Below are 27,935 nucleotides of genomic sequence, written 5' to 3' on the forward strand. Positions count from 1 at the left end.
ACCATGTTGTGTTGCTACCATGCTGTGTTGTTGTCTTGGGTCTCTCTTTATGTAGTATTGTGTTGTCTCGCTTGTCGTGATGTGTGTGTTGTACACTTCTGTACCAGCTCTTCCTTCTACCTCTCAAGCTGGTTATTGGTCAAAAACATTTTTTTTTTTATCCCAGCCCTGTCCCCACAGGCAGGTCTTTTGCCTTTTGGTAGGCAGTCATTGTAAATTTGTTCTTAACTGACTTGCCTAGTTAAGTAAAGATTATATATATATATATATATATTTATTTATTTATTTATTTATTTATTTTTTTATACAGTATTTCCAATTTAATTTCTATTTGTATGGCTCTTAACAGTAATTTTCCACAGAGGGATTCACACAAGGCTAGGCCCAAACGCCAAAATGGCAAGCATGGATCATTCACTCTGCATCTACTCTCCACTCTCATAGCTAGTGTATGGTGAGTGCCTCTGGCACAAAATGGTGGCTGTGATTCACTCAGGTTAATAAAGCTAAGCCATTTCAGACAGGAAACCTGAGTGTTTGAATTAGCTGATATTGCAACAATTCGATTCCTCGCTCTACTTTAATATGGCGGTGTATTTAGTTGGCCAGTTTCTGCACACACGTCCTCTGATGTTTGCCACGTGTAAGCTATGTGCTTGTTTCTTTGTGACATACTGTTGCTGTAACGTGTTACTCACTATGCATATCTGTTTTCTGCTCGCCTCCTGCTTTTGTTTCAGTCGGGGCGATTGGTATAGCTATACCGCGCTCACTGCCTGTAGTTTATATTATGGTAATGAGCTTTGCTATGGCTGTGAGCGAGCCTGAAGCAGCGGAGCCAACCGCCAAGACCTAATGTATTGTCATTTTCTTTCTAATAAATGGTTGAAAGTAATACGTGGTGTTTTTCTGACTGAACTACTCATTGGTTGTGGATTGATAGACGGTACCATACAGTGTACTGTGAGACCTAGTGAAAAAGCTTTATAAATGTTTAGTATCAATATAATTTGTCACTGACTTATACTTGACTCAATCTGCAATGTAGCCAACTTTTTTTTTCACTCGATAAGATCATGGTTTTGTTCAAGTGTTCTTTATACTCTAAATCTGTCTTTATTTTACCCTACAATTTATACTACCCTTATACAGTATGTTAGCTCTGGTTCCCCTAAGTCTGATTTCTCTCTGTGTTTCAGACCAACTTGCCCATCTTCAAGTTGAAGGAGTCTCGTGTGCGGAGACGGTACAGCGACTTTCAGTGGCTCAGAGGGGAGCTAGAGAGAGACAGCAAGGTGAGCCCTCTGGGGCTTTACAAGTCTCAATACACATTACACAAGAATAATTGAATCAAACCTGAGAGATAAAGACAACAATATAACTAACTAGATGTTAACTTGTTAACATGTGTGTCCCTCTCAGGTGGTGGTACCCCCTCTCCCAGGGAAGGCTCTTTCCAGACAGCTGCCGTTCCGAGGGGACGATGGGATATTTGACGATTCTTTCATCGAGGAGCGGAGAGCTGGGCTGGAGCAGTTCCTCAACAAGTGAGTCGACACAGACAAGATCCTCTGCTTCCTAGAGCCAGGATGTTGTGTTTGGTTGCGATATTACTACTTTTTGATGTCAGGCGTGTGTGTTTGTTAAACATTTCATTTGCAGCCACTCTTCGCTCAATCTTTACCTTAGGAGCCTATGAAACACTTAACATAAATCAGATTTTCTCTCGTCTTTCTTGGTGTCGTTAACAGACTGAACACATACAGCAGGACGTCTACTCCTTCGTTCTCCTTCATAATTGCCTAATAAAGGAACAAGAACAGCCAAAGAGGCCGCAAGTGCGTCCCTTTAGTACTTGTTTTTTCTATATGTGTAATTTATGATAATTGAGTCTCAAGTTACAGCGAACGGTTCCTCGATGGGTGGTGTGTGCACCCCTGCTTATTTTTTTACCCAAGGTGTTCTCACTCCCACGTGGAGAACAATAAAAGTTACAGTGGGCCTGTTATTATTTGCTTTGATTGCAGACATAGCTATTATCTTTGTTTCATGTGCAAATTATACCTGTTAGAATATTAAGTATGCCTAAAGACTAGCGAGAAGAGAAAAAAATAGTTTTTTTCGAAAGAGCGAAGAATGTGTTGGTAATTAAGATTTTTTTTTCCTCGAATTAAACGCTACTGTTGATCATGGCATTGTTCACACTTAATAGCTGCACAAGGGAGTGGAGTTGGTTCGCTCTGCTGTTATGAACTGTGATTGAGTGTATTGTGGAGAGGAAAACCATTTACCTAGAGGTAAACATGGTTATCATTTCTAAACCCAGCAGAGGAGGAGAGAACAGCACAGTGAAGTTTAAAGGGAAGTTTGCAGGCGATATTGTTCAAAAACAAAAGGCGAGAATATAGTCTGAGTTAGGATGGAGGAGTGGGTACAGGGTTAGATGCGATCAGGGGCCAGCTTATTTACGGTTTTAATTCAACTCCAATAAAAAAAATATAAATGTCCGTTTTGATTGAGTCATGGAGTGTCAGGAGGGGGGGGGCTCAACTTGCTCATCTAATGGCAAATGGAAGCCTCCTCAAATCCTCCACAAGTTTCTGTTGTACATGAACCCTTGGGGTCATGCTTGCCCTTCAGAAATATTTCCCTTTTAAGAATGTAGCTGAGTACATAGGATGATGAGAGTACGTCTGTCATTGGAAATTGGTCTGTTAAGAGAAAGTATATTATTTTTGGTCTCAGGTGCCCTTTCACTTTTTTGCTCTCTTTCTCCTCTTCTTTCCCCCTCCATCTTTCTCTTCTCTTTCTTTCTTCTCTTTTGCTTCAATCTCCCCATCCCTCTCCCTTACCTTGATGGTAATTATGAGCAGGTTTCCAGAATCCTTTCCTCTTCATCAAATTATCTGCCTCCTGCTTCAGATGTAACATGGGGACTTTATGAATTTAAAGACAGGTCAGTGGTCTTCTAAATTGCATCTGACCTGATCATTTGGACACTGAAAAAATTGAAAACGTGGGCATATTTTGCTGAACTTTTGACAACACTTTTCACAGTACTTTAATGCTGTCTAATTATGGTCAATCTCTCGTGGCACTCTCATGGAAGCCTTATGTTCCACATAGCAGGCCTGGCCGTGCTGGTTGCTCCAGTTTCAACTGTTCTGCCTACGGCTATGGAACCCTGACCTGTTCACCGGACATGCTACCTGTCCCAGACCTGTTGTTTTCAACTCTCTAGAGACAGCAGGAGCCGTAGAGATACTCAATGATCGGCTATGAAAAGCTAACTGACATTTACTCCTGAGGTGCTGACCTGTTGCACCCTCGACATCCACTGTGATTATTATTATTTGACCCTGCTGGTCATTTATGAACATTTGAACATCTTGGCCATGTTTTGTTATAATCTCCACCTGGCTGTGCCACCCCTCTTAGCCTGGTTCCTCTCTAGGTTTCTTCCTAGGTTCTGGCCTTTCTAGGGAGTTTTTCCTAGTCACTGTGCATGTAATGTAGTTCGTCTGCTGTTAGAAGAGAGTCAGACCGAAATGCAGCGTGTAGGTTACTCATGACTTTTAATGAAGAAAATGCGGTACATGAAATAACTGAAAATACAAAACAACAAACGAGTGAAACTAAATTACAGCCTATCTGGTGACTAACAAAAAGACAGGTACAATCACCCACGAAATACAACGCGCACTCAGGCTGCCTAAATACGGTTCCCAATCCGAGACAACGAGAATCAGCTGACTCCAATTAGGAATCGCCTCAGGCAGCCAAGCCTAACTAGACACACCCCTAATAATACACACTCCCAATTATTACAAACCCCAATATGAAATACAACATATAAACCCATGTCACACCCTGGCCTACCCAAACATATAACAAAAACACAAGATACAATGACCAAGGCATGACAGAACCCCCACCCTAAGGTGCGGACTCCGGGACGCACCTCAAGAGCATAGGGAGGGTCCGGGTGGGCGTCTGTCCATGGTGGCGGTTCTGGCTCGGGACGTGGACCCCACTCCATAAATGTCCTAGTTCCTCCCCTTCGCGTCCTAGGATAATCCACCTTCTCCGCCGACCATGGCCTAATAGTCCTCACCCTGATCCCCACATAACTGAGGGGCAGCTCGGGACAGAGGGGCAGCTCGGGACAGAGGGGCAGCTCGGGACAGAGGGGCAGCTCGGGCAGGTAGTAGGCTCCGGTAAATCCTGGCTGGCTGGATGATTCAGGTTGTCTGGCCGATCTAGAAGATCTTGGCAGACTGGCACTTCTGGCGGATCCTGGCAGACTGGCACTTCTGGTGGATCCTGGCAGACTGGTGACGCTGGGCCGACTGGCGGCGCTGGGCAGACAGGAGACTCCGGCAGCACAGGAGAGGAGAAAGGCTCTGGCTGCGCTGAACAGGCGAGGCGCACTGGACGCGCTGGGCCGACTGGGAGCACTGGTGGCGCTGGACAGACAGGAGACTCCGGCAGCGCAGGAGAGGAGAAAGGCTCTGGCTGCGCTGAACAGGCGAGGCGCACTGGACGCGCTGGGCCGACTGGTAGCACTGGTGGCGCTGGACAGACAGGAGACTCCGGCAGCGCAGGAGAGGAGAAAGGCTCTGGCTGCGCTAAACAGGCTTGGAGACTCCGATAGCACAGGAGGGGAGAAAAGCACTGGCTGTGCTGAACAGGCGATGCGCACTGGAGGCCTGGTGCGTGGTGCTGGAACTGGTGGTACTGGCGCGAGGACACGCACAGGAAGCCTGGTGCGGGGAGCTGCTACCGGAGGACTGGTGTGTAGAGGTGGCTCTGGATAGACCGGACCGTGCAGGCGCACTGGAGCTCTTGAGCACCGAGCCTGCCCAAGCTTACCTGGCTCGATGCCCACTCTAGCTCGGCCAATAGGAAGAGCTGGTATGAGTCGCAGCTGGCTCTGCACCCGCACTGGAAACACTGTGCGCTCCATAGCATAACACGGTGCCTGCCCGGTCTCTCTAGCCCAACGGTGAGCACAGGGAGTATGTGCAGGTTTCCTACCTGGCATAACTATTCTCCCTTTTAGCCCCCCCCAATACATTTTTTGGGGTGACTTTCCAGTTTCCAACCGCGTCGCAGTGCTGCCTCCTCATACTCGCGCCTCTCCGCTAGAGCTACTTCTATTTCCTCCTTGGGACGGCGATATTCTCCCGGCTGCGCCCAGGGTCCTTTTCCGTCTAATATCATCTCCCAAGACCAGAAGTCCTCATATTAGTGCTCCTCACAATTAACAGGGAGAGTAGGCTCAGGTCTGACTCCTGACTCTGCCACTCTCTCTCTGCGCTTTCCCCCGTTACCTACGGTTTTCGCTCTGTATAGCCGTGCTTTCCTTTTTGATTCCATCCGTGTATAGCCCTCTTCGCATTGCTGTAGGGAATCCCAGGCGGGCTCCTGCACTCGCTCTGGGTCGGCCGCCCACCTGTCAATTTCCTCCCACGTAGTATACTCCTTGCTTCTGTTGTCCATAACGACCTCCTTCAGATCCTGCCAGTTCACACGCTGCGCGGTCTGTGAATGCAGGTGGGTGATTCTGTAATGTAGTTCGTCTGCTGTTAGAAAAGAGTCAGACCGAAATGCAGCGTGTAGGTTACTCATGACTTTTAATGAAGAAAATGCGGTACATGAAATAACTGAAAATACAAAACAACAAACGAGTGAAACTAAATTACAGCCTATCTGGTGACTAACACAAAGACAGGTACAATCACCCACGAAATACAACGCGTACTCAGGCTGCCTAAATACGGTTCCCAATCCGAGACAACGAGAATCAGCTGACTCCAATTAGGAATCGCCTCAGGCAGCCAAGCCTAACTAGACACACCCCTAATAATACACACTCCCAATTATTACAAACCCCAATACGAAATACAACATATCACACCCTGGCCTACCCAAACATATAACAAAAACACAAGATACAATGACCAAGGCGTGACAGTGCATTGCTTGCTGTTTGGGGTTTTAGGCTGGGTTTCTGTACAGCACTTTGAGATATCAGCTGATGTAATAAGGGCTTTATAAATACATTTTATTTGATAGGAACGAAGAGGATTAAGTAAGGGTGTCGTTATAGTAAAAAATGTATTTTGAGATTTCTTTCCAGGAAGACAAATATGTACCATGTATTTTGTGGCCATCTCAGACAGACTGTAACAACAACATATATTCATAACCACTTGTAAACCTTTGTCTCTCCCTGTTTTGTGTTTCAGAGTGGCTGGTCACCCCTTGGCCCAGAACGAGCGCTGTCTGCACATGTTTCTACAGGACAAGTCTGTGGACAAGACCTATACCCCCTCCAAAATACGACAAGCCTAAGAGAAGCGGGCCACCACGCGGCCCAGCCCCGGTCTATACTCGGCCAGGCCCCGCTCCACAACCCAAAGCTCTCTGTTCTGCTAACGGTCCTGCTCTGCTCCGACCACAAACACTTGTATAATCTTCATTCTTCTTTTGTTTGCAATCACTTTCTTTCTTTCTTTGTCTTTTATATCCGTGTTGATTAGTGATCTCATGTAGTGCTCGTTTTCAACTCTCGATTGGATCAAACTAGGAAATGGTCTACATGTAAAAACTGGTTGAAAATAATATATCATTGTTTTTGCTGTCTCAATGCCACTACCTTATTTTACAGTATGTTATCTATATTTATCAGTGAGGTATGTCTTGGATATTCATTTTTAAAGAAATATAAAAAAATACCTTTCCATGTATGCAAACCTCATGTTAAAACCCCATACATTAGTGTTTTTACTCTGTCCAATTGGAATTATTGTCCTTGGCACACTTTGTCCCTGACTCTGAAAATCACCCTTTGTGGACGGTCCATCACCACCATGAGCTGAAGCATGTGTGTGTCTGTGTACTACCAGCCAGCACTTCCACTGTTCGTTAGCCTGTAAATTATTTTATAATGAGAAAAAATGCACCAGAGAGGGGAACCCCACAGCATTTCTACCAACTGACCATGTGTTTATGAAATGTGTATACTGCTGTGCCATTTTGTTATTTTGAACATTTTCCAATAAAAATAGGTCAAACGCATGAGGTGATGTCATGTTTTTCCTGAGTAACGATTTCAGTGAATAGACACACACTTTGGTCCATGCTGCTTCTGATATACAGCAGTTAGAACCACCTGTCAATGGCAAAAACATTAATGTTAATTGTGCGTGAGGTTTTTTAAATCATTATACTAAATATGAAACTCAATTAAAGGTAAAGCCCTTGATTCATCAGAAAATACTTGAAACGCCTGTGAAAATGTATTGCATTGGCCATGGCTCAATGTGTACTTTACTGCAGCCTAGCTTTAAAACCTATGGCATTTGTTCTCACTGCAATTTCAGGGTAACGTACCCTTCACTCTGGGTCACGCTCAAGTGATTTTAGATTCCAAAACTGCCTTGTACAGTGCTTCTACTTGTTCCACATTGTTATTTTGACGACATGAATTTTAAATTAAGATTGTGTCACTGATCTACACAATATACTCCATAATGTCAAAGTGAAATTTTGTTGGTAGAAAATGTGAGAAATTAATACAATGGCAAGCCTAAAGTTCTGGAGTATAAATGAGTGTAACAAAGAGCATAAGTTGCATGGATTCATTCTGTGTTCAATAGTGGTTAACCTGATTTTTATTTTATTTTAATTACTACACCATCTCTACCCCACACATACAACTATCTGTAAGGTCCCTCAATCGAGTAGTGAATTTCAAGCACAGATTCAACCACAAAGATCAGAGGTTTTCCAATGCCTCGAAAAGGACACCGATTGGTAGATATGTCAAAAAAAAAAAAAATAATGGATATTCAGCATCTGAATTTGTCTTTGAAGTTATTTAGGCTTTGGATGATGTAATGCACCCAGCCACTACAAAGATACAGGCATCCTTCCTAACTCGGTTGCCAGAGAGGAAGGAAACTACTCAGGGATTTCACAATGTGGCCAGTGGTGATTTTAAATAGTTAAGAATTTAATGGCTGTGATATAAGAAAACTGAGAATGGATCAACATTGTAGTTACTCCACAATTACTAACCTCAATGACAGAGTGAAAAGGAAACCTGTACATATATTTTTTTTAATATTCCAAAACATGCATCCTGTTTACAGCAAGGCGCTTAAGAAATACTGCAAAAGATATGGCAAAGAAATTTGTCCTTGAATACATAGCATTATGTCTGGGGCAAATTCAATCACAGAGTACCACTTTTAATATTTTCCAGCATAGAGGAGGATGCATCATGGGTATGCTTGTCACCTACAAAGGACTAGGGATTTTTTTTGTAGTACAACAAAATGTGGAATAAGTCTAGGGTTATGAATACTTCCTGAAGGCACTGTACCTGAGAGAACTGGATAGCATATTTAGTCAAAAATGAAATGTAAATCAATTTCCCAAACAATGTGGTATAAGGTAACTAAATTACAATTTGGGACACACATATTTCAATATCATTTATTCTTTTAATATATTTCAGTACAACTCTCACAAGAATAAAACTCCCACTTTGTACAACAGAGAAAAATATTTACAGCCAACAACAAAATCCACAAATCCAAGTGCTGAATATGTTTCCAGTGTTAATGTCTAACTTCCTACTTAATACTTCCCCACACATACTGACACACAAACGCAAACAGGTGACACTTCTTTCACTCAGCCTTGAACACTAGAAACTGCACATACCAAAAGACGTTTTATTTCTCAATTCCTTCTGCCTGTCATTCATCGCTTGTATGGGATCATCACACGAGCTCCTAGAGGACAATCAGCATTCTCCTACCTTGAGAAGGTGGCCCCTCCACTTCATGCAGGCAGTTGTGACACTTCACACCCTTTGGTTTCAGTATTGGGCAAGGGGGCAACGATCCTGTAGCACATCTGACCGTGGATCATGCTGTGCATCATCTTTTTTTGGTTTCTTCCAGTCGATCAGATTGAACATGGCAATAAAAGATTGAAAGGGCATTGGTCGTAAAGCTTATTGGTCTTTGAGACACTCAAAAACATCTCTACGTTTTAAAGGTTCACCAATTGCGCACAGATGGCTCACTTCAACTAAAGATTTTCCTTATTTTGTGTAAACCAGAGATTGCAGTATTTAGCGAAATTGTAGCAATCTTAAATTGGCTAGACAATTCTATTATTATATTGAACAAAATAATAAATGCAACATGCAATAATTCAATGATATTACTGCGTTATAGCTCATAAACAGAAATCAGTCAATTTAAATAAATTTCACATGACTGTGCAGAACCACAGCCAATCAGAATGAGTTTTTCCCCACAAAAGGGCTTTATTACAGACAGAAATACTCCTCAGTTTCATCAGCTGTCTGAGTGGCTGGTCTTAGACGATCCCGCAGGTAATGAAGCCGGATATGGAGTTGTGAAGCCGTTTGGATGTACTGTGAAATTCTCGAAAACGACATTGGTATGGTAGAGAAATGAACACTAAATTGTCTGGCAACAGCTCTGGTGGACATTCCTGCAGTCAGCATGCCAATTCCAGGCTCCATCAAAACTTGAGACATCTGTGGCATTGTGTTATGTGACAAAACTGCACATTTTAGAGTGTTTTTTTGTTGTTGTCCCCAACACGAGGTGCAGCTGTGTAATGAACAATCAGCTTCTTGATATGCCACACCATTCATGTGGGTGGATTAATTTGGCAAAGGAGAAATGCTCAGACAGGGATGTAAACAAATTTGTGCACCAAATTTGAGAGAAATAAGCTTTTTGAGCATAAGGAAAAAAATCTGGGGTCTTTTATTTCAGCTCATGAAACATGGGACCAATGTTTTACATAACGTAAGCCTAACCCAAAGATTTGTAAAATCAAAGTTTTTATGTTCTTCAAGTTCAATTTGTCACGTGCTCATTAGAATGTTTGTGTCTATGAGCCTTAACAGACACTCTTGGCTAGTGAGCGTAATGTTGATATGGCGGAAATAAACTCATATATCGCTTGATTTGTACATGTCAGAGAGGAGCCTTGTGATGGGCACGTTCCCGATGGTCTTCTTGAAAAATACTTCTTCTATGGTGGATGGGCTGACTGACCGCAGAGCTGGTAGAAGTAGGAGCAGCTTCCCAAAGCGGCAGGGCTGAGTTGGATATCTGCAAATAACAAGAAAGATGCAGAGGTTTAGGTTGTCAACCCACTCTGCTCAGAGTGGCCAAAAACGTGCTTTGGTGATAAAATTTCACATCCCTATGTTTCAAAATGCAATCAAACTAGGATTATTCTTGTTCTGAATTGTTCAGGGTGTTCTTTCTCTAACATAACATTAACATTTTATCCAAAAAGTCCAATTTGGTAACGTAATACATCTGATAATAAGCACCAAGCTCTGTTGACAGAGCTGCAGATTTCTCTAAATGCTTTTGAGGATTTATATTTTGTGGTGGTCATCTTCAAAGTTGTTTCCACAGGTTACAAAAAGCTAAATTAGTATGACACGAACTGAATTAAAATAAAAAGCTTGGTATAGTGCTCTTTGAGAAATCTTCGAATAAGAACAGGAATTTCGAAAAAAAATATGAAAAGTGCAGAATCAAGCCTAGGTGACATGATCAAATTTTCCTGTTTTTTTACAACTTTTTTTCTCTGGCCATTGATTTATTCACCCTAATTCTGGCCTTCCTACAAGTGGACCATGGGTTTTCTTAGAAGATTATCTACACAATTAACACATTATTTTACCCGTTGGACAAAATATGCTTTTTGATTAGACACTGAATTCTTTCATCACCTTTAAATTTCATTTGAGACTTTTGAGTAATTGCACAGTGACTCGCTCAACATTTTGTGCTTGTAACTGTTTATATGAATTGAACAAGTACCCAGCAAACAGGGGACGTCCTAAGGACATTAGGCGATGTGCTGCCATCCTGTTAGAAGGTAACAGATTATTTTATTACAATGGTAAATTGGATTTTCATTGTGTTCAATGGTGTTATTTGCCCCCTAGTGGCGCTTTCTGGTACGTAGAGAGACGACGCAAACAGGAAGTACATAATTTGTTTTGCACGCATAGAGCAGCTACAAACAACGCTATGTTGCATGTCTTTCAATGTAGTTATTTCTTGTCACGCTTCAGCCTTGGAAAAATATTTGTTTGTAAGTTTGATTCAAGCATTTAGCTAATGATGATAATCTTGTTATTGATAGAGTTGCTTACATATTAATGTTGGTTGCATTTACTCACAAATTGCAATGCATGTCGTTAGCTGTATTACTTTGCTCATGCGTCATGCAAACGAATTGTAAAATATACAATACTGTAGTTTTGTTACTGTTTCTAGTGTAATATGCTTTGTTATTCTACATAGATGTTTATACATTATTAGAGTAATGAAAGGAGCCAATTACCATATGGTTAACAATTAGCAATATGGTTTGGCATCATGCCAGATGCATGGTACCTTAGCGCGTGCTTTGTATTTATGCAACTTCAAATGTTTAATGTACAGCTACAGTATGTCGGTGTGAATTGAACACTAAAGTATATTCTTTTCTGTATTTTGCAGTTTCACAACATAAACGTTTTCAATATATTAATTCAAGAAAAGTCACGCCTTGGGAGTTTTATTGAAGACTTAGTTGTTAGCTATCTGTCTAGTTTTGCATGGGAACGCAACTCAAGGGCAGAATTGGCGACGTTCCCATTAGCTCCCTTTTAGGGTTTCGGCGAAACTTTAGCCCACTGACGTTCTTAGATCATTCGGGAACATTAAGACATGATTGGGACCATAAAAGGATATTCATTACATGTCCCGGTTTTGTCACAGTATAACGTTATAATAAGGTATTTTGATGTCCACTTAGCGACCATTACAAATAGGTTTCTATTGATTATGACATTACGTTATGCTCGGGACATGTCATGACCGCAATGGGACGTTTCAGACAGGTCCTGGTTTGCTACCAACAGAATGTTACGATAAAGTATTTTTATGACCATTAGGGAATGTCCCTTTTGGCTCTGACAGGACGTTCTCCTTATGACGACCACAAAGGGATGTTTTATACAGGTCCTTGTTTTCTCACGTTAGGACGTTGTCATGGTCCAAGAGGGCTCTATCTAGTTCCCAGTACGTTCCGGGAATGTCATCAAGGACGTTTTTAAGACGTTCTCATAGAGCTGGCGATATGGACAAAAAGTAACACATTATGTATACAAAACTATGTGGACACCCCTACAAATTAGTGGATTTGGCTATTTCAGCTACACCTGTTGCTGACAGGTGTAAAAAAATAAAAAAATTGAGCACACAGCCATGCAATCTCCAAAGACAAACATTGGCAGTAGAATGGCTTTACTGAAGAGGTCAGTGACTTTCAATGTGGTGCTTGTCAGGACCCGGTTACGAAACCGGGTCTCCGGAGTGAGAAACAGTCACTTAACCAACTGAGCCACGAATAGTCGGCAGAACCCAGAAGATGAGGCAGACACAGCAGTACTTGAGACAGTGTATTTAATGAAGTAAAAAAGTGAAGTCCTTCAGGGAAACATGTAACTCCACAACCTCAAAAGGAATTCCACAAGAACAAAGGTAATCCTCCAAGACAAAAAGGTGGTAGGTATAGCATAAAAAGCCTCAAAAGATACTCAAAAATAAATAAACAAGAACAAAAAACAGAATTCCACAAGAGAGTCCACCGGGATCAACAAGAGTACACAGAATACTAGGGCTGGGTGCTAACATACAAACACAGAGCAAATAACTGAGGAAAACTAAGGGTTTAAATACAATCAGGGGAAACGAGGCACAGGTGCAAATAATAATGGGGATCAAGGGAAAACAAAAGGTCAAAAAGCACAATGGGGGCATCTAGTGTCCAAAAACCGGAACAACCCTGGCCAAATCCTGACAGTGCTGTCATAGGATGCCACCTTTCCGCCCTGCTAGAGCTGCCCCGGTCAACTGTAAGTGCTGTTATTGTGAAGTGGAAACATCTAGGAGCAACAGTGGCTCAGCCGCGAAGTGGTAGGACAGAAGCTCACAGAACGGGACCACTGAGTGATACGTGTAAAAAAAACATATTTCATCACTTGTAGCACTCACTACTAAGTTCCAAACTGCCTGTGGTAGCAATGTCAGCACAATAACTGTTTGTCGGGAGCTTCATGAAATGGTTCCCATGTTCGAGCAGCCTCACACAAGCCTAAGGTCTAATGCAGGCGTTTCTATCTCAATATCAAATCATTTCTGGGTAACAATTAAGTACTGACTGGGATTGTTTTCAATTAAAATTGTCAAAAAGAAACAAAAATAGCTTCTTTGCAAAGAGAAATGACTCAAGCAATAACTTTGCTAGGACTGTCTGGGAGTGGTCTGAGGCGGGAGGGGAATACTGAATACTAGCTGTTATTGGTTTATTAACTACATTTATGTTACCAAGCAGGCCTAAACTCCATTCCACCAAAACAGGCTGAAATTTCAGACGTTCTTTTCAAACCATTCTTACACTTAAAGGGCATCATCATCATTTTACAATTTCACAGTATTATTCCAACCTCAGTGTGGAAATATATATTAAATACAGGTAAATCACGTTTATGACTGCACTGGGACTTTAACACAATATGTATTATTTGCAAAGTATGGCAGTAACCCAACTATAAGAGGCAGATTATCTCCCTTCCGGCTGCTTCATGTATGTAAGTTGTCCTTCTACTTCATAATAATTATGTCTGCATAGCAAACTCCAGTCACCACGTCATAGACTGTTCTCAAATGGCCACCCGTAGTATTTACATTGACCCCCCCCCTTGTTTTTACACTGCTGCTACTCGCTGTTTATTATCTATGCATGGTCACTTTACAAATTACCTCGACTAACATGTACCCACACACATTGACTCTGTACCGTAGGGCTACAGACGAAACAATTGTGTAGGACATTAAATGTACTGATAGATTCATCAACTACATGGCTATTTAGCAACTATATCATACTTAGAGATAGCAATCTAGCTAATTTGTTGTGAGGTCCCACATCCTCAGGGGGTGTCGCATAGATTAGGCCAATATGCGAAAACATAGATGGCTATCTAGCAACAAAATCATATTTAGAGGTAGCAATCTTGCACACACTAAAAAAACAAGGTTTCCTTAAAGGACCAAAAAGTGTTCTATCGCTTTCTTCACATAAGGAACCTCTAAATGTTCTATATAGAACTCTTTAATCAAATAGAATATGTTGTTTGTCACGTGATTCGACAGGTGTAGTAGCCCTTACCGTGAAATGCTTACTTACAAACCCTTTAACCAACAATGCAGTTCAAGAAATAGAATTAAGAAAATATTTACTAAATAAACTAAAGTGAAAATAATATATATATATATATATATATATATATATATATATATATATATATATATATATATATATATATATATATATATATATATATCTTAAAGTTACGCAAGAAAATTACATAACAATAACAAGGCTATATACAGGGGGTACTAGGCTACTTGATGTGTTCAATGCATAAGGTGCGCTACTCTCTGCGGGCGCATAATTTCGAAACCATATTAGCCTACATACTGGGATGTAACGTGCTGCCATTTGTTCAATATTGAGAGTTGAGAAATAATACTCACATAAAGCATAAGGCTCTCCTCTCTTTATCAAAGTTGCTTTACAAACTGTGTTTTCCCCACAATTGCAATGTTGAAATGTTGCGCAATCATCGTACGCTTGCGTTTATCAGAATTAATCTTTCCCTCTACTTTGTGCGCACAGGTGGGAAAGGAAGTGAAAGCTGGCAGCGAAACAGGGACAGGGCATATACTTTCATTGCATAGATTTGAATAATGCACATTACTGTTGACCAAATAGTGGTTTTACAACCCCCCAAAAATACCATATATATCCACAAACCTCCAAAGCACAATGACACAACGTCCAGATGACTTTAGGCAACCATTTCGTGACGTTCTGGGGATGGCCTAACAACTAATTTTGTTTACAGGGTAACCTATTTTGCTGCATAATAGCCTATTGTAGATACAGTAAATATGGCTATATTGGCCACCTGTGTGGCAAGTATTTTGGTAAATGGAACACATAGCTGAATTAAACAAGAGCATATCTGTTTAGACAAAAATAACTATTTGTTATTATCAAATGTCTCACCTGGTGTGTATGTAACTGTTTAGGGTGAGCTGTGCCTCATCCTGGAGTGCAGCAATGGCACTGGCGTTGCGGAAACTCCTCAACTCCGACCCGTCATGCGTTGGCACTGCTTGAAGGGAAAAGGAATAAACAGCATGGTTACTGACTGCCATTATGTTCACGCTGCACCTGACAAATCCTTTATTTTACTAGGCAAGTCAGTTAAATTCCAATCAATTCAGAATGTACACCAAATTCCAATTCCAAATGTTCATAATTGAAAAGCATTGAAGAGAATTGGAATTGGAATTTCAGTGTGCTTCCTGAATTGAATGGAATTCAAAAAGTCGTGTAGGCACGGGTGGACGGGCCAACCCAGTGGGGAGCCAGGCCCACCGAATCAGAATAAAAAAATATATATATGTTTTTTAAATGCTCTCTATTTGCCAGAGTTCCAAACGGGACATTAATATTTACCTTTTTACCTAAACATGCAACATCATCAAATATAATTATTATCATCATTATTCACGATTCAGGCAGGTTTATCCCTAATCACACATTAATGTAGACGTGTTTAGAAACATTATTTTCTTATTTTACAATAAATGTGACTCCAAAATGACACAACATATTATTTACCATTCATTTATATTGGCCCAAAATAATCTGAAAAGCAACCAAAACAAATAGCAAATGCATCCAACAAATTGGTAGATTCACAAGCTTGATGTAGTCATTGTGTGCTATGAATATGGGACCAAATACTTAACTTTTTACTACTTTAAAACACATATGTGAATTTGTTCCAATACTTTTGTTCCCATAAAATAGTGGGACTATGTACAACAAGACAGTTCATAATCCAGTTTCTTTATCACAGTCAACACAACTATATTTTAGCTTTAAAGATGCAAAGATTTATCTCAGCCTAATGGCAAAATGTGTGCAATAGCATGAGATTAGCTGTAAAAGCTGCACATTTGTATATTTCCCCCATGGCTAAATGTGTAGAATTTCTGTCCCCCCCGCTAACGAATGTCTGACTATCTTACTGAAATGTAATTACATTGACCCCAACGCTGCCTTCTTATTACTTTAGTGAGGATAATTTAATTTAAAATAAATGTTGAGTACCCCCTCTTCAACTCACCAGCTTTAAACGTGACGATGCACTTCAAACAGGCGAACTCAGTTGCGTCCAGGCGCAGCTGTCTAAACCAGGTAACGACCTCTTGCAGGGTTTGTATTTCGGAGATTATTTTATTCATCCGCTGGGACTCTGTGTTGTCTGTATTCATACCTTCATTGGGGGGAGGAGGGGGGGGGGCAATAACGATATTAGCTACGACACATATGCAGAAACATTTACAAAGTTTTGTTACATTGTATTGAGGATAATGTGAATATTTCGAAAAACAGAAAAGGAATGCAAAATATGTCTCTACTTTCGTTCTGAAAATTGAAACGAAAATAATCTAAACAAAACCTAACGATAGTAAGTAGCCTAAGTACAATAAGTAGAGTTAACCTGTTGATCATATAGGTTTACATACCGGAAACAGCGAGCAGGGTGTTGGAGTCCACCGGAATGGCCCACTGCGCTATGCCCAGAACAAACAGTTCTCTCCAGGCTTCCTCCAGGAGGATCAGCTGCAAAACGGATTACAACCCTCAGTCAGCCCCCATGAGCATGGCTAATATACTTTTGAGAAAATATAGACAGGGATGTATGCTTTGCACACATTTGTCATATTATTCGATTAATGGATTTAGGCCTATGGAATTGCAACTTTTCTTTTTGGAAAGGGATAGCTTAATAAAGTCGCGTATAATATCCATATACTGAATATAGTGGCTTACCTGGTCAGGTAAGGGGAGCGTGGAGAAGGCGGGCACGCTCTTGGCCCACTTGATGCTCATGAACAGCAGGCGCGCGGCTGACTCACACACCGACTCAGTAGCAACCTCATAGAGATACATGGGCGTGCCGCCGACCTCGTGAGGGTACTGCAATGCAAGAGGTCAATAAACAAATGGCGCCTGTGGGTGCTATTTGAATAAAACTTAACTATTGTGTTATAGGACTAATAAATAACATTCTGCACGTTGGTGACAAATAGGCCTGTGTGTGTATCTCATAAAAAATCTAAGATGTAGGCTATAAACTCATGTTGCCTGCTTTGGATTTAGGTGAACACATGAATGACATATTGTGTCCCTCGAAGCTGTTGAATCAGGACGGGAATATCAACTTCTAAACCGCTTAAAAGTGGAGAAAATAAATAACTTTGCAACGTGCAGGCCTCGTTGACTCATTGCCCACATAGCGCTGCTCCGTGAGTGAAGTGCGAGCGGAGGACAGAGGCTTACCTTCGGGGTGGGCTGGGCCAGTCCCACGATGGCCTGCCTCTCCGGCGTGCAGGCTACTGTGCTCATCTCCAAGTTATGTGGCTCCAGTTGTGTGACCGTAGTGAACAAAGGCGGCCCCGGTAGGCTCGAACCCGGGAAGTGGGTCGATGAACCGTTCACCTCTTTGTTCCCCCGGAAATATAGGGCGACCTGCTTGCGTATGGTGGACGTCCTGGGACCCCTCTCGTGCTGAACGGCTGAGAAATGGAGAGCATGGACAAGACTCTTTAGTAAAATAATGGTATGTGAATGCTTTATTTAAAAATGTTTTTATTTTGTTCGAAGATTGGTAAGGTAAAAGGCTTAGCCTCTCATGATAACTTTATGAATACGTCCACTGTTTACCCAGCTCTCAGCTGATTCCGTTAAATACGGGTTTTCCATCCGATTTGGCCACCTTAAACCGAAATGTCATAGCGGGCGTATAGCCAAAATAATAATTTAATTAAGCCCGTTTACCATCTTTATTCATGTTCACTTCGAGACACTTTATCAAGCGGCACGCTCGGCATTGGTTTCTGTGCGTTTTGTCCACGGGGCATCCTCCCTATGATGGAAAAGAGAGAGGGGGAGAGAGAGACAGAGAGCGAGAGGGGGGAATGAAGCGAGAGAGAGACAGAGAGCGAGATGGGGGGAGCGATAGAGAGAGAGAGAGAGAGAGAGAGAGAGAGAGAGAGAGAGAGAGAGAGAGAGAGAGAGAGAGAGTGAGTGAGAGAAAATTACAAGAAAATTAACACGTTTGAGGGAAGAGAAAATCTACAGGTGAAGGATGTGTTATTATCATAGCTATTGATTCGATCCCCCGCGGCTCAGCAGCAGTCTTATCCCCGAGGATAAGTAGGGCTATCCCGCCCACTGCTGGCTAAATCCTCGGGTTAGTGTCATTACATTAGATTGGATTACACCTGATAAATTAATGCAGGACTGTGTTTAACGCCAGTCAATGACCCTGGTAGGCGATGCAATTAGGCCTTGCCGTGCCCTGCATCGCTGGGCCCTCTCAGAGACACATCTCAGGGGAGATTCAACCCTGCAGACTCAAGGCTGACCAATAACGTAAGACGTGTAAAAATGTGCAGTGTGCGCGCCAAAACTACAGGTCATATTTGCATACATTTAGGACCCCCTGAATTGAAAATAGATTACCATGAAATCCAGAAACACTGCCTACTACCTGACAGCCTGATTTACAGACGTATGTTCTGTTTCTGCGGATGCTCCTCTTGAAGAAGCCAGAGCAGCCGTCACACGCATACACGCCATAGTGTTTCCCAGAGCTCCGGTCCCCACACACTTTACACGGAATATCCAAGATACGACCTGGATAAAAGTGAATACACATTCATTAATTGATCTTTATTACTTTTGATAGTTAGTGTACTTTGTGCCTCAAAAATCAAGAATCAGAAATGTGTTTTACGCGTCATCAAAGGCTTGGAAGAGCACCCATCAGAATAAATTCTGTATTCAAACTCATGCACTGTACCCCCTCCACCTCATCACCCCCCTCCCTTTTAATGAGGGACGACAAAACAAAATACACAACGTGACAATGGGCAGCGTCCCGTGCCTTAATAGGTCGCCCGGCCATGGGCATGTACACGCGCGCGTATCTTGTGAGTTCGTGGGAAGCGTCATATCTGAGGTCTCTAAAGACAATGCCCGGGGGCACACATTGGAGACATTAGGGAAAGTGTTAACTTAATGATTTTCCCCATTGAACCTCGTCTGACTGCCCCGATCTCAACAAGCTGCCAACTCCCCCTCATAATGGGAATCGACAGCTGCTTTATCCCGCAGGTCTATAGGCCTGCGGATTAGGGAGTGACACCGCACAGAGAATAATGCGCACCAACTCGTTTCACCAACTCAAATTAAGTGTATGTAAATTGACCCGGGAGTAAATGAAACAACATTGATTTCTATAAAGATTTGTATTCAAATCCATTTGAAAGAATTATATTTGTATGTATATGAGGGAGTATTTTTATGGCGGGATACGCCGGCTATGTAATTACAGTGACGTTTCGCCACCTGCTCATTGATTCACCAGTGACCCATCAAAAAAGGGTAGCATGGGAATTCGAATACAACCCCATAACGACAGAGCAGCAAAAACAATCGACTTCGGCGAGGAGTTGGGACTTCAACACACCAATTATACAAAGTGTCTCAGGAGTGGTTGTCTATTAGGCTACATTTCTATATCACGTGGTTAAGGATTTAAAAAAAATCCAGCATACATCTAAATTATTTAGAACAAATATTTGATGCCATGGCTACAAAAACAAATAAAATAGGCGTAAACGAAGTGACTCAAACTATACGTTAAAAAATAATGACTGTATAACCTTAAACAATTAATACAAGTTGACAATAGCCTATTTGCGCATCTGAAACTATTATGGGCATAGAAGTAGGCCTATATAACGAATGAATCCAATATAACAAATGTTTTCCTCACTGAACAATTATAATTAGGCCTACGCACTAATAAAGGGCAGAATTAATATAATGCTGTTGGAGGAAAATAAAATGAGCTTGATTTTGTTGTGAGTGGGAACACGTCTTAACTTCTCTCCATGGGGGTCCCAGTCGTCGCCATTGTGTGCCGTAATTGCTTAAAAATATATGGCATATTCCATTACTGATCAGTCCCAAAACCTGCTGAAAGAAGTTCGTTTTACTGACTGAGCGAAAGGTTTTTGTGACCAGCCACAATGTGTGCAATGAACTTGGAGGAAAGCAATAGGCTATAATAATGATTGTGATGTTGATGTAAATTATTCTAATTAAAAGCTATATGGAAGTGAATAATTGTAGATTAGGCTACTGCCTGAAATTTTCCAAGGCCTAAATAGCAACCAACCAGGCATTGGGTGAAACGAATAATAACCTATGGGTTTTAGGCACATTTCGTTTGGACGTGCTTTCAGTTTAGCAACACTTTATGTAAGAATACAAATACATGCAAGCTAGTACAGAATATATAATATATGGCCAATTGTTGTCTTATTAATCCAGTTATTTGCACACACATTCTGTATTTCAACCTTCACACACACACACACACACACACACACACACACACACACACACACACACACACACACACACACACACACACACACACACACACACACACACACACACACACACACACACACACACACACACACACACACACAGTTGTTAATCAATAAATTAGCTGACTGGGCTATCATGCAATGGTGGCACATTGGCCCATTGTCCTACCTCGATAACCCTCACTATAGACTTCGAAGTGCAGGACTTTAAATTGGAAACAGCAAGAAACTGTAGCCTATAGTTTGTGTAAGTCGCTCTGGATAAGAGCGTCTGCTAAATGACTTAAATGTAAATGTAAATGTTCTTATTCAGCGTCATGTAGGCCTAGATAGTATGTGTCTTTCGCACACTATTTCAGGAACATTCTAACCCTAACTAACCCCTTCTCTCACCTCCTCAGTCTTGTAACTCACTGTACTTGCAGTGTAATTTTCCATGAGATATTAATGCAATAATACTCAACAACAAATGACTAGAATTAAACAGGTAATTAATCAGCGCCTTATCTTGTACAGTGCTCAATGAGTCATATTTGTGGGGAGTATGCCTAGGCTACCATTCTCACATTGGAAAAAAAAAATACAATTTTATGGGTTAGCAGATATAGCATACAGCAACTCCAAGGTAAACACAAATTGTCGCTGACATTATTTCGGAATGTTTCAACCCTTTTCACATAATATCCTATTACTTTTCGAATAATACATGTTTGAAGTAATAATTATAAATACATGAATACCTAATTATATGTGAAGGACAAATAGGAACTGTAGCCTACTTACTTGATTTAACATTCAGAATATCCAAACACCCACTTGTTGAACAGGTGGCTTTGCTCATCGTGGACAGTGTCGTTCTACACTGTTTTATATTTTAACAATCAAAATCCACTGTCGGTGCAAAAGTAACAGCTGAAGAATATCAAAAAATGAAATATAGCCTACAGTTTTCCTTAAAACAATTAGATTTCTGTAATGTCGCCCAATTTGATATTTTCTAAGGATTACCAAATTCTAGTTACCAAGATGGACTATGGAGTATTTGCAAATCTTGGACGTTGAGTCACACAAGGTCCAGGCAGTGTGGACAGTAGCGCGAAAACCGGATAGAGATCCGTCTACAAGCGGCGAGTGGCAACAGCTCCACCGTTGCTCGGAGCTCAACACCGCGCACAAAGTTGTTTAGAAAACTGCCGGATCGGCGCTCCTGAACAGACGGACTACCCAGTGAGTCCAGTCTAAACCAACAAAAAAACAAGGCTCTTCTTAACTGTAATATTTACGAGAAGTGTCAGAAAAGGCGGAGGGTGGAGAATGCCGCTTGCTTCACCCACTTAGCTTTTCCATGCTTTCTACTCTCAACTTCTGTGTGCCAGCATGACGTCACCCGGCTCACAGGACACGCTTGGAGGCAAGTGAAGTGGGAAAGAAAACACTGGGCTGTTTAGATGCGACTATCGGTGAATTAATATTACGGGGTGTTGTACATCGCTATTTAACTCTTCTCTCTATTTCTTACCATTCTTTCTGACTGCTGCGTCTATAATGTTTTAGTGAAAATGTTTCAATAGGTGCAACTTCTTCAACGGCTAGTTAACATATTTGAACACAATTTAATGTGCACCTGTTGCGCTTATGTGCATGGTGCATTCACTTGAACGTGAGTTGTTACTAGTATTGTCTAAAACGAATGTCGATCGATTATCATCGAGAGAGGGTGAGTTATGGATTTCGTCAACGGTAGACCGTTTGGGCATGAAAGACAGCGGTTCCCACAGACCTTTTGTAGTCGGCAACGAAGCAGGGGTTCTGGGTCGGGGACTCACACGCTAATGTAGCCTAAACTAGAGCAGTGTGGTGGTCTCTCTCTCGCCACCTTTGCCCACTTGCCGGGGCGGAAAGATGCAGCCTCTCCTCTTCGTCTGAGGAGCAGGGAGTGCAGGGGAGCAGGGGCGAGGGAGCCGCGCCCGTAGACCCATCATTGACTCACTGACCTTGACAGGTTGTGACGCTTTCGACCTGTAACTCCAGAAATCGATAATTCTGTTTCTAATTTTGAACATTCCCACGGTAGCCCAGAGGTCATATGAACGTTTAAAGTGTAGATTTAAACAGACAAGGGCGGGGTACAATGGCGTAGTTAATTGCAATTAGTCGTTGTCATGGTTTTTCACAAAAATGCCTTAATCATGGCTTGCTTGGTTGAGTCAGTTTTGAGTATGCTCGAGCTGGTCCAAGTATTAAATTCTCCAAGTATGTTATAAATAAATACAACGAAAATGTTAAAGCTAGAATCCTTAACTGAAATAATAGCAACGCGGGCATCCGCCTCTATTTTGGTTTTTGGTAAAAACCTGAAAGATGTGCCTGGAGAAATGTAACCACTCTCAAATTCATTGACATAGCTATGGATGCAAGGACTGACCATCTATTATAACTACAAAGTTATAGTGTTGGTCTTTTCTCTGGTGAATCAGTGTCTTTTCCTCCCTCCTACCCATCTCATTTACACATTTCATAACCAACCACCCCCCCCCCCCACCCCTCTGTGGGGAAAGGTCACACAAGTACACAAAGTTTGCAAAGGCTAACCATAACCATGTTTTGAGTCTATACATTGTTTGTCTACATTTACATTGGAATAAAACAAGCTTATATTTTGGGTTGTGATGGGGTACAATGGGTGAACTAATCTCAGGAGGCATTTAGGCCATATTTAATATTCTTCAACAATCAATGGGCATGTCATTAATAAATTCAAAAATGGATGTAGCAACTAAGGATTCTAGCTTTAATGAGCAAACTACACAAGTTTATATACACAGGCTACAAGTGCAAGTGCCTCAGATACTGTCTAAAAACAAAAATATATTTTAGTAAACTTTTTTTTGTTTTACATATGAAGGAAATAATTACTTTCCCAATTTTTATGATATTCCATATTTAGTACAATGAGCTTTATTTCACACAATTGTTTCTATGCCAGGCTATGCCAGGAAGGGGGGGGGGGGGGGCTGAATGTGCGAGATCTCCCTAATCCTTGTCATTCACTGATAGCCTTTACACAAATATAACCACAACATCATTGTTGCCCGAATTGCTTGCTTTAACTTTTTGTTTTAGAACTCCCTTCATCTCCAGCAGTCAATGAAAAATCGTGAACAAAGGACAGTGGATTGTCTAGGGGCCTATCTGTTTTTTGCTTGACGGAATCAATATGCATCAATACTTATTGTAAATTGTCTTTGAAATTTCGAGTAACTTATTGGAAGTCATTATAACCCTATATGCTATAGAATGTAGATATTACCACCGTGAATTGTTCCACTATGACAATCAAGGACGAAGACGAATTGTCGCAACCGATCTTAATAGGCATATACATTATTAAAGAAATCATAAACAGGAAACATAAGTCTGTGAAAATGAAATGGGCTATTAAATAACAAAATAAGGTGAATAAATTCAAATGTTCTAGTTTTGAAATATGCTAATCTCAAATTCTACAATCAGCATCACAAATTAGAGTCAATAACGGATGGCTAAATAAGGAATGGCTAGACTACAATAGTAAACAAGTCAAATTTCATCACCATGGACTGCACCGATGAAGAGTCGACAAAACATGAGAGACAGATACCTGGCGTTGAGGACTGTCCGTGGGTTGGGATGAGGGTCGAGGGTAGAAGCAATCACCCAGACCTTGCCCAGTGTCCCAGTTTCCTTACCACTACTGATCCCAGACAGCCAGAGGGATGGCACACCCCCTTGACCTGTTGAATGATGGGTGGCCAGACAACCATCCCTGGCCCACTACCCTCCATTCCTCCCTCCTACCCCTCTCCACCCAACCATTCCTGAACCACTACTCCACCCACCCACCTTCCTCCACCAAACCTGTCAGGGGGTCAACCCAGGGCATCCCTCTTTCTGTCTGGGTCTTTGGGATTGGTACAAAGAGGAAGAAACACCCAGCCTCTCATAGACTTCGACTCCCTGGTCGAACACACATGCACACAGCACACACTAACAGGCACATCTCCTATCCCCCAGACACATCTACACCCATCTACCTGTACAACACACCTGGCTACAGTTAACCAAATTCACCTAATAGGAACCTTCCAACAGCTCATTATGCCAGAACCGAAAACTGCCACAAGTCGGTGCTGTACGGTGTGGTCAGTGCGGTAGGATTCTCATTTGATAAATCTATTTGGGGCAAATTGTCAGTGAGAAACTTCCGCTCTAACTGCCTCGGACAAAACTGGCTGTTGGTGAGAGCAAATCCTGCTGCATGAGGGTGAAGACAATGGGATTGAATGTGTTGATGTGCGGCCGGTGGCTGGGGAGGGACAATGGGCGGATTAGTCCGTCCCCTGGCTCACTGATTTGAGATGGCTCCTCTCAGGCCCTCACTGTGGGGAGTCCCATTGTCCACCTCCTGATTCCTACTTCTCACAAACTCCAAACAAAAGTCAATCTCTTTCTCAAGGGGGAAAAAAATATCGACCCGGGCCATATTACCCTCTCCACTCCGGAAAGTGACTCAAAACATTATTTGCCAGGGATGACTAACTCTGCTAACTTCTTCAACTTTTCTAATTTTCCCCTCTTCTTCTTCTCCCTCTCCTTCCTTTTTAGGGTTTCTATCTGAGGGTCCATGGTGGGTAGTGGGAAGGTTCTATACCCCTCCTTGATCTGAAGGACTCTCAGCTGGTGTTTTCCGAGTGAAGTGGAGCTGTAAGGCACCTGTTGGAGGCTTAGGCCTGCAGCCTGCAGCTTTGCGGCCCGTGGTCCATTAATATTAATATATAGCTACAGAGATGCCATCACGGGCCGCTCTGAAATCGGTCTGATGTCGCCCCTGGGTTCCCTCTGGACCGACCTCTGCTTTCAGTCACTCGTGAAGAGCCCCTTCTTTTCTTTATTTTTTCCCATCTTCGCTTTTTCTTTTTTTCTATGAAAAGGCTCATTAACAAATTATGACAGCTGAGTAGAGAGGCTTAGGCCGTTCACACTGCAAAGACAAACATGTTAGAGCCCAGGAGGCCGGAGAGCAGGCTGCAGTATAGCAGAGTAGGGAGCACTGTTGGGCTGGCTGTTTATAGCTGCTGCATGACTTCGTTGATCTATCTATGCATCCATCCAAACATCTGCTGTGTACAGAACAAACTGTCTACTGTATACACAAACTATACAATGAGGCATTTGGTTATGATTATGAAAAGTAGATTAGACACTAAGCAGAGGCTTATGTTAGACATTTTGGATTCCTTAATGTTCTGAGTTCAAAGACTTGAATAAAACAGGGTGAAATACTATATTCTAAGGAAGTACAATAACTATACCTAATAACTGAAAATTAATTTCAGGCTCAAGACAAAATAGCTTTAAAGAAAAGTGTATAATGAAACAAACACACACAGTCTAAATGCCAGCAATTAGGTTTGACCACAACAATGTTCGCGGTCATCGTTGGGTTCAACTGCGGTCACCATGGTAGAGTGAGAATCATTATACTCAAATCACTCATTTTGTTGTGGTTGCAGTCCTCAGACAATCAGTTTAAAGTCACGGTCGACCCTCAGGTGCAACAGAGCTCCATTCCCAAGTTGGCTGACCAGGCCTGTGTACAAAATGGCATCCTAGTCCCTTTACTGTATAGTGCACTACTTTTGACCAGGGCCCATAGGTAGTGCACTATACAGTATAGTAAATAGTCTGCCATTTCAGACGCTGCCCAGGTTAAACTGTCATAGCTTGGGGTCATGATCCCGCCTGTCATTGACCCCATTTAACCCTACAGCATTAGAGTTGTCATCAAGACCCTCACAGTCACTTAGTGTGTCTTAATACAGAGCAGACCAGGTGGCTGAGTGATTCTGGGGTCTGGCTTCTGCACACAGACAGTCACTGATATTGCTGTTCCTACTCTTACTATTGCTGGTGATGTGAAAGTTTCTGAAAAAGAAGAAGCTCTGTGAATACTCACAAACAAGATCCATTCCATCGCTTGTGGAGAAGTCTAGAAATACCAGTGTGCTGGAGAATATTATTCAAATATTTGTTTTCCACCATGCATGGAACTATGCTACAGGTGTGAACTATTCTTTTTTCAACACTTCAATCCTTACCTTGACTAGATTCTCACTGCTGAATGCTCAGTGATTGCTGGTCTAAATCTGAGGAAATAGAAAATGGGACATCATTTCAAAAGCACCTTAGTCACACGTTTACGTTACCTACAAATTCATCGGTATACAGTAAAGTCATTTTGTTGTGTTGTTATTTTAACCCCACCCCATCCCTTTACTCAACACTCAATTACAATTTCCACAACACGTGCAATTATGCAAATCATTATTATATAACAAACAAAGAGAGAAAAAATAACTCATAAACCACACAAGTTTAAACTAAAAATGTATCTTCTAGATACTTTTAAAACAATAAAGGATAAAAAGCATATGAGGAGGTAAAAAGCATATTTAATTCAAATCTTTTCAAAACTGAAAGATAAACATTATCATTGTGATGTGTGTAGGCTACTGTGGAAAGATCATACCCCGGTCAGTATGTGAGGGAGGCTTGTGTCTGACTAGGCACAGGGTCAGTAGGGATAGTGAGGTTAATGCTATTGTCTTTCAGAGAAAAAACACACTGGTTGTGTTGTTGTGGGGACTCAGGACTGTCCTCTCTTTGACCGGGTATGTTGTTAGGCCAATGCAACCTCCAATGACCCAACTGCTGGTATTGGGTCACTTAATTGGGTTGTTTTATTTAAAAAGAGCAAGGTTGGGTTTTTGATTCTGGTTATTGATGCTGGGTTGTTGAGATATGAGTGGAGGCATAGCTTAGTAGGGGTGTGGCTTTTAGCTAGATCCTTTTTGGTCACCCGCGATAGTAAAAGTAATTCCGGTTTATCTGTTCTGTTGTATTTTTATCACAAGTTAAGGTTGAACACTGAAAATCTTGTAGTTTTAATTAGGCTTACAGTGTATGAGTTCCTCAAGAGCCTATGCATATCTAATTGTTTGTATAGTTACTTTGTTGCAATAAAATAACATTATTCATTTTAGAATAAAATATGTAATGTGCAAAAATATTGAAGGAAAATTGAAATTTGCAGTGTACAAATTTAACATCATGAACAGGAATGACATTTACCTTCATGAGTGACCAAAAATAACTATCTGAAAGCTACACACCTAATAGGCTATGCCTCCTGAAAATAAACTATGTATTACTTAG

At 41.6% G+C, this 27,935-nt stretch overlaps 2 protein-coding genes across 5 annotated transcripts in view; one reads left to right on the forward strand and one right to left on the reverse strand.

Annotated features, from left to right (window-relative positions):
• Positions 1 to 7,083, forward strand: part of LOC123991041 (sorting nexin-3-like) — a 34,836-nt gene extending 27,753 nt beyond the window's left edge. Inside the window, exons 2-5 of one of the 3 annotated variants that reach the window (XM_046292178.1) lie at positions 1,200 to 1,295; positions 1,423 to 1,547; positions 6,252 to 6,286; positions 6,384 to 7,083. In XM_046292178.1, coding sequence (XP_046148134.1) covers positions 1,200 to 1,295; positions 1,423 to 1,547; positions 6,252 to 6,286; positions 6,384 to 6,478 — 351 coding nt within the window. In that variant the 3' untranslated portion in view covers positions 6,479 to 7,083. Of the gene's footprint in view, positions 1 to 1,199; positions 1,296 to 1,422; positions 1,548 to 2,873; positions 2,957 to 6,251 lie in introns of all 3 variants that reach the window. The other 2 variants (XM_046292177.1, XM_046292176.1) reach the window with 2 other exon arrangements.
• A 1,152-nt stretch (positions 7,084 to 8,235) lies between these two features.
• LOC123991700 (nuclear receptor subfamily 2 group E member 1-like) lies at positions 8,236 to 22,057 on the reverse strand. 2 transcript variants are annotated; one of them, XM_046293345.1, is made up of 9 exons: positions 21,465 to 22,057; positions 18,770 to 18,915; positions 18,055 to 18,142; positions 17,557 to 17,792; positions 17,047 to 17,193; positions 16,740 to 16,836; positions 16,337 to 16,486; positions 15,205 to 15,310; positions 8,236 to 10,172 (listed from the first exon to the last, which is right to left on the reverse strand). In XM_046293345.1, the coding sequence occupies exons 1-9, from the start codon at positions 21,520 to 21,522 to the stop codon at positions 10,010 to 10,012; spliced, it is 1,191 nt and encodes a 396-aa protein (XP_046149301.1). In that variant the 5' UTR covers positions 21,523 to 22,057; the 3' UTR covers positions 8,236 to 10,009. The 2 variants fall into 2 exon arrangements, with proteins under 2 accessions (XP_046149301.1, XP_046149300.1); XM_046293344.1 differs by having other exon boundaries at positions 15,205 to 15,313.
• Positions 22,058 to 27,935: the final 5,878 nt, after the last annotated feature.

This window comes from Oncorhynchus gorbuscha, linkage group LG12, assembly GCF_021184085.1.
Source record: "Oncorhynchus gorbuscha isolate QuinsamMale2020 ecotype Even-year linkage group LG12, OgorEven_v1.0, whole genome shotgun sequence".
NCBI classification, from domain to species: Eukaryota; Metazoa; Chordata; class Actinopteri; order Salmoniformes; family Salmonidae; genus Oncorhynchus; species Oncorhynchus gorbuscha.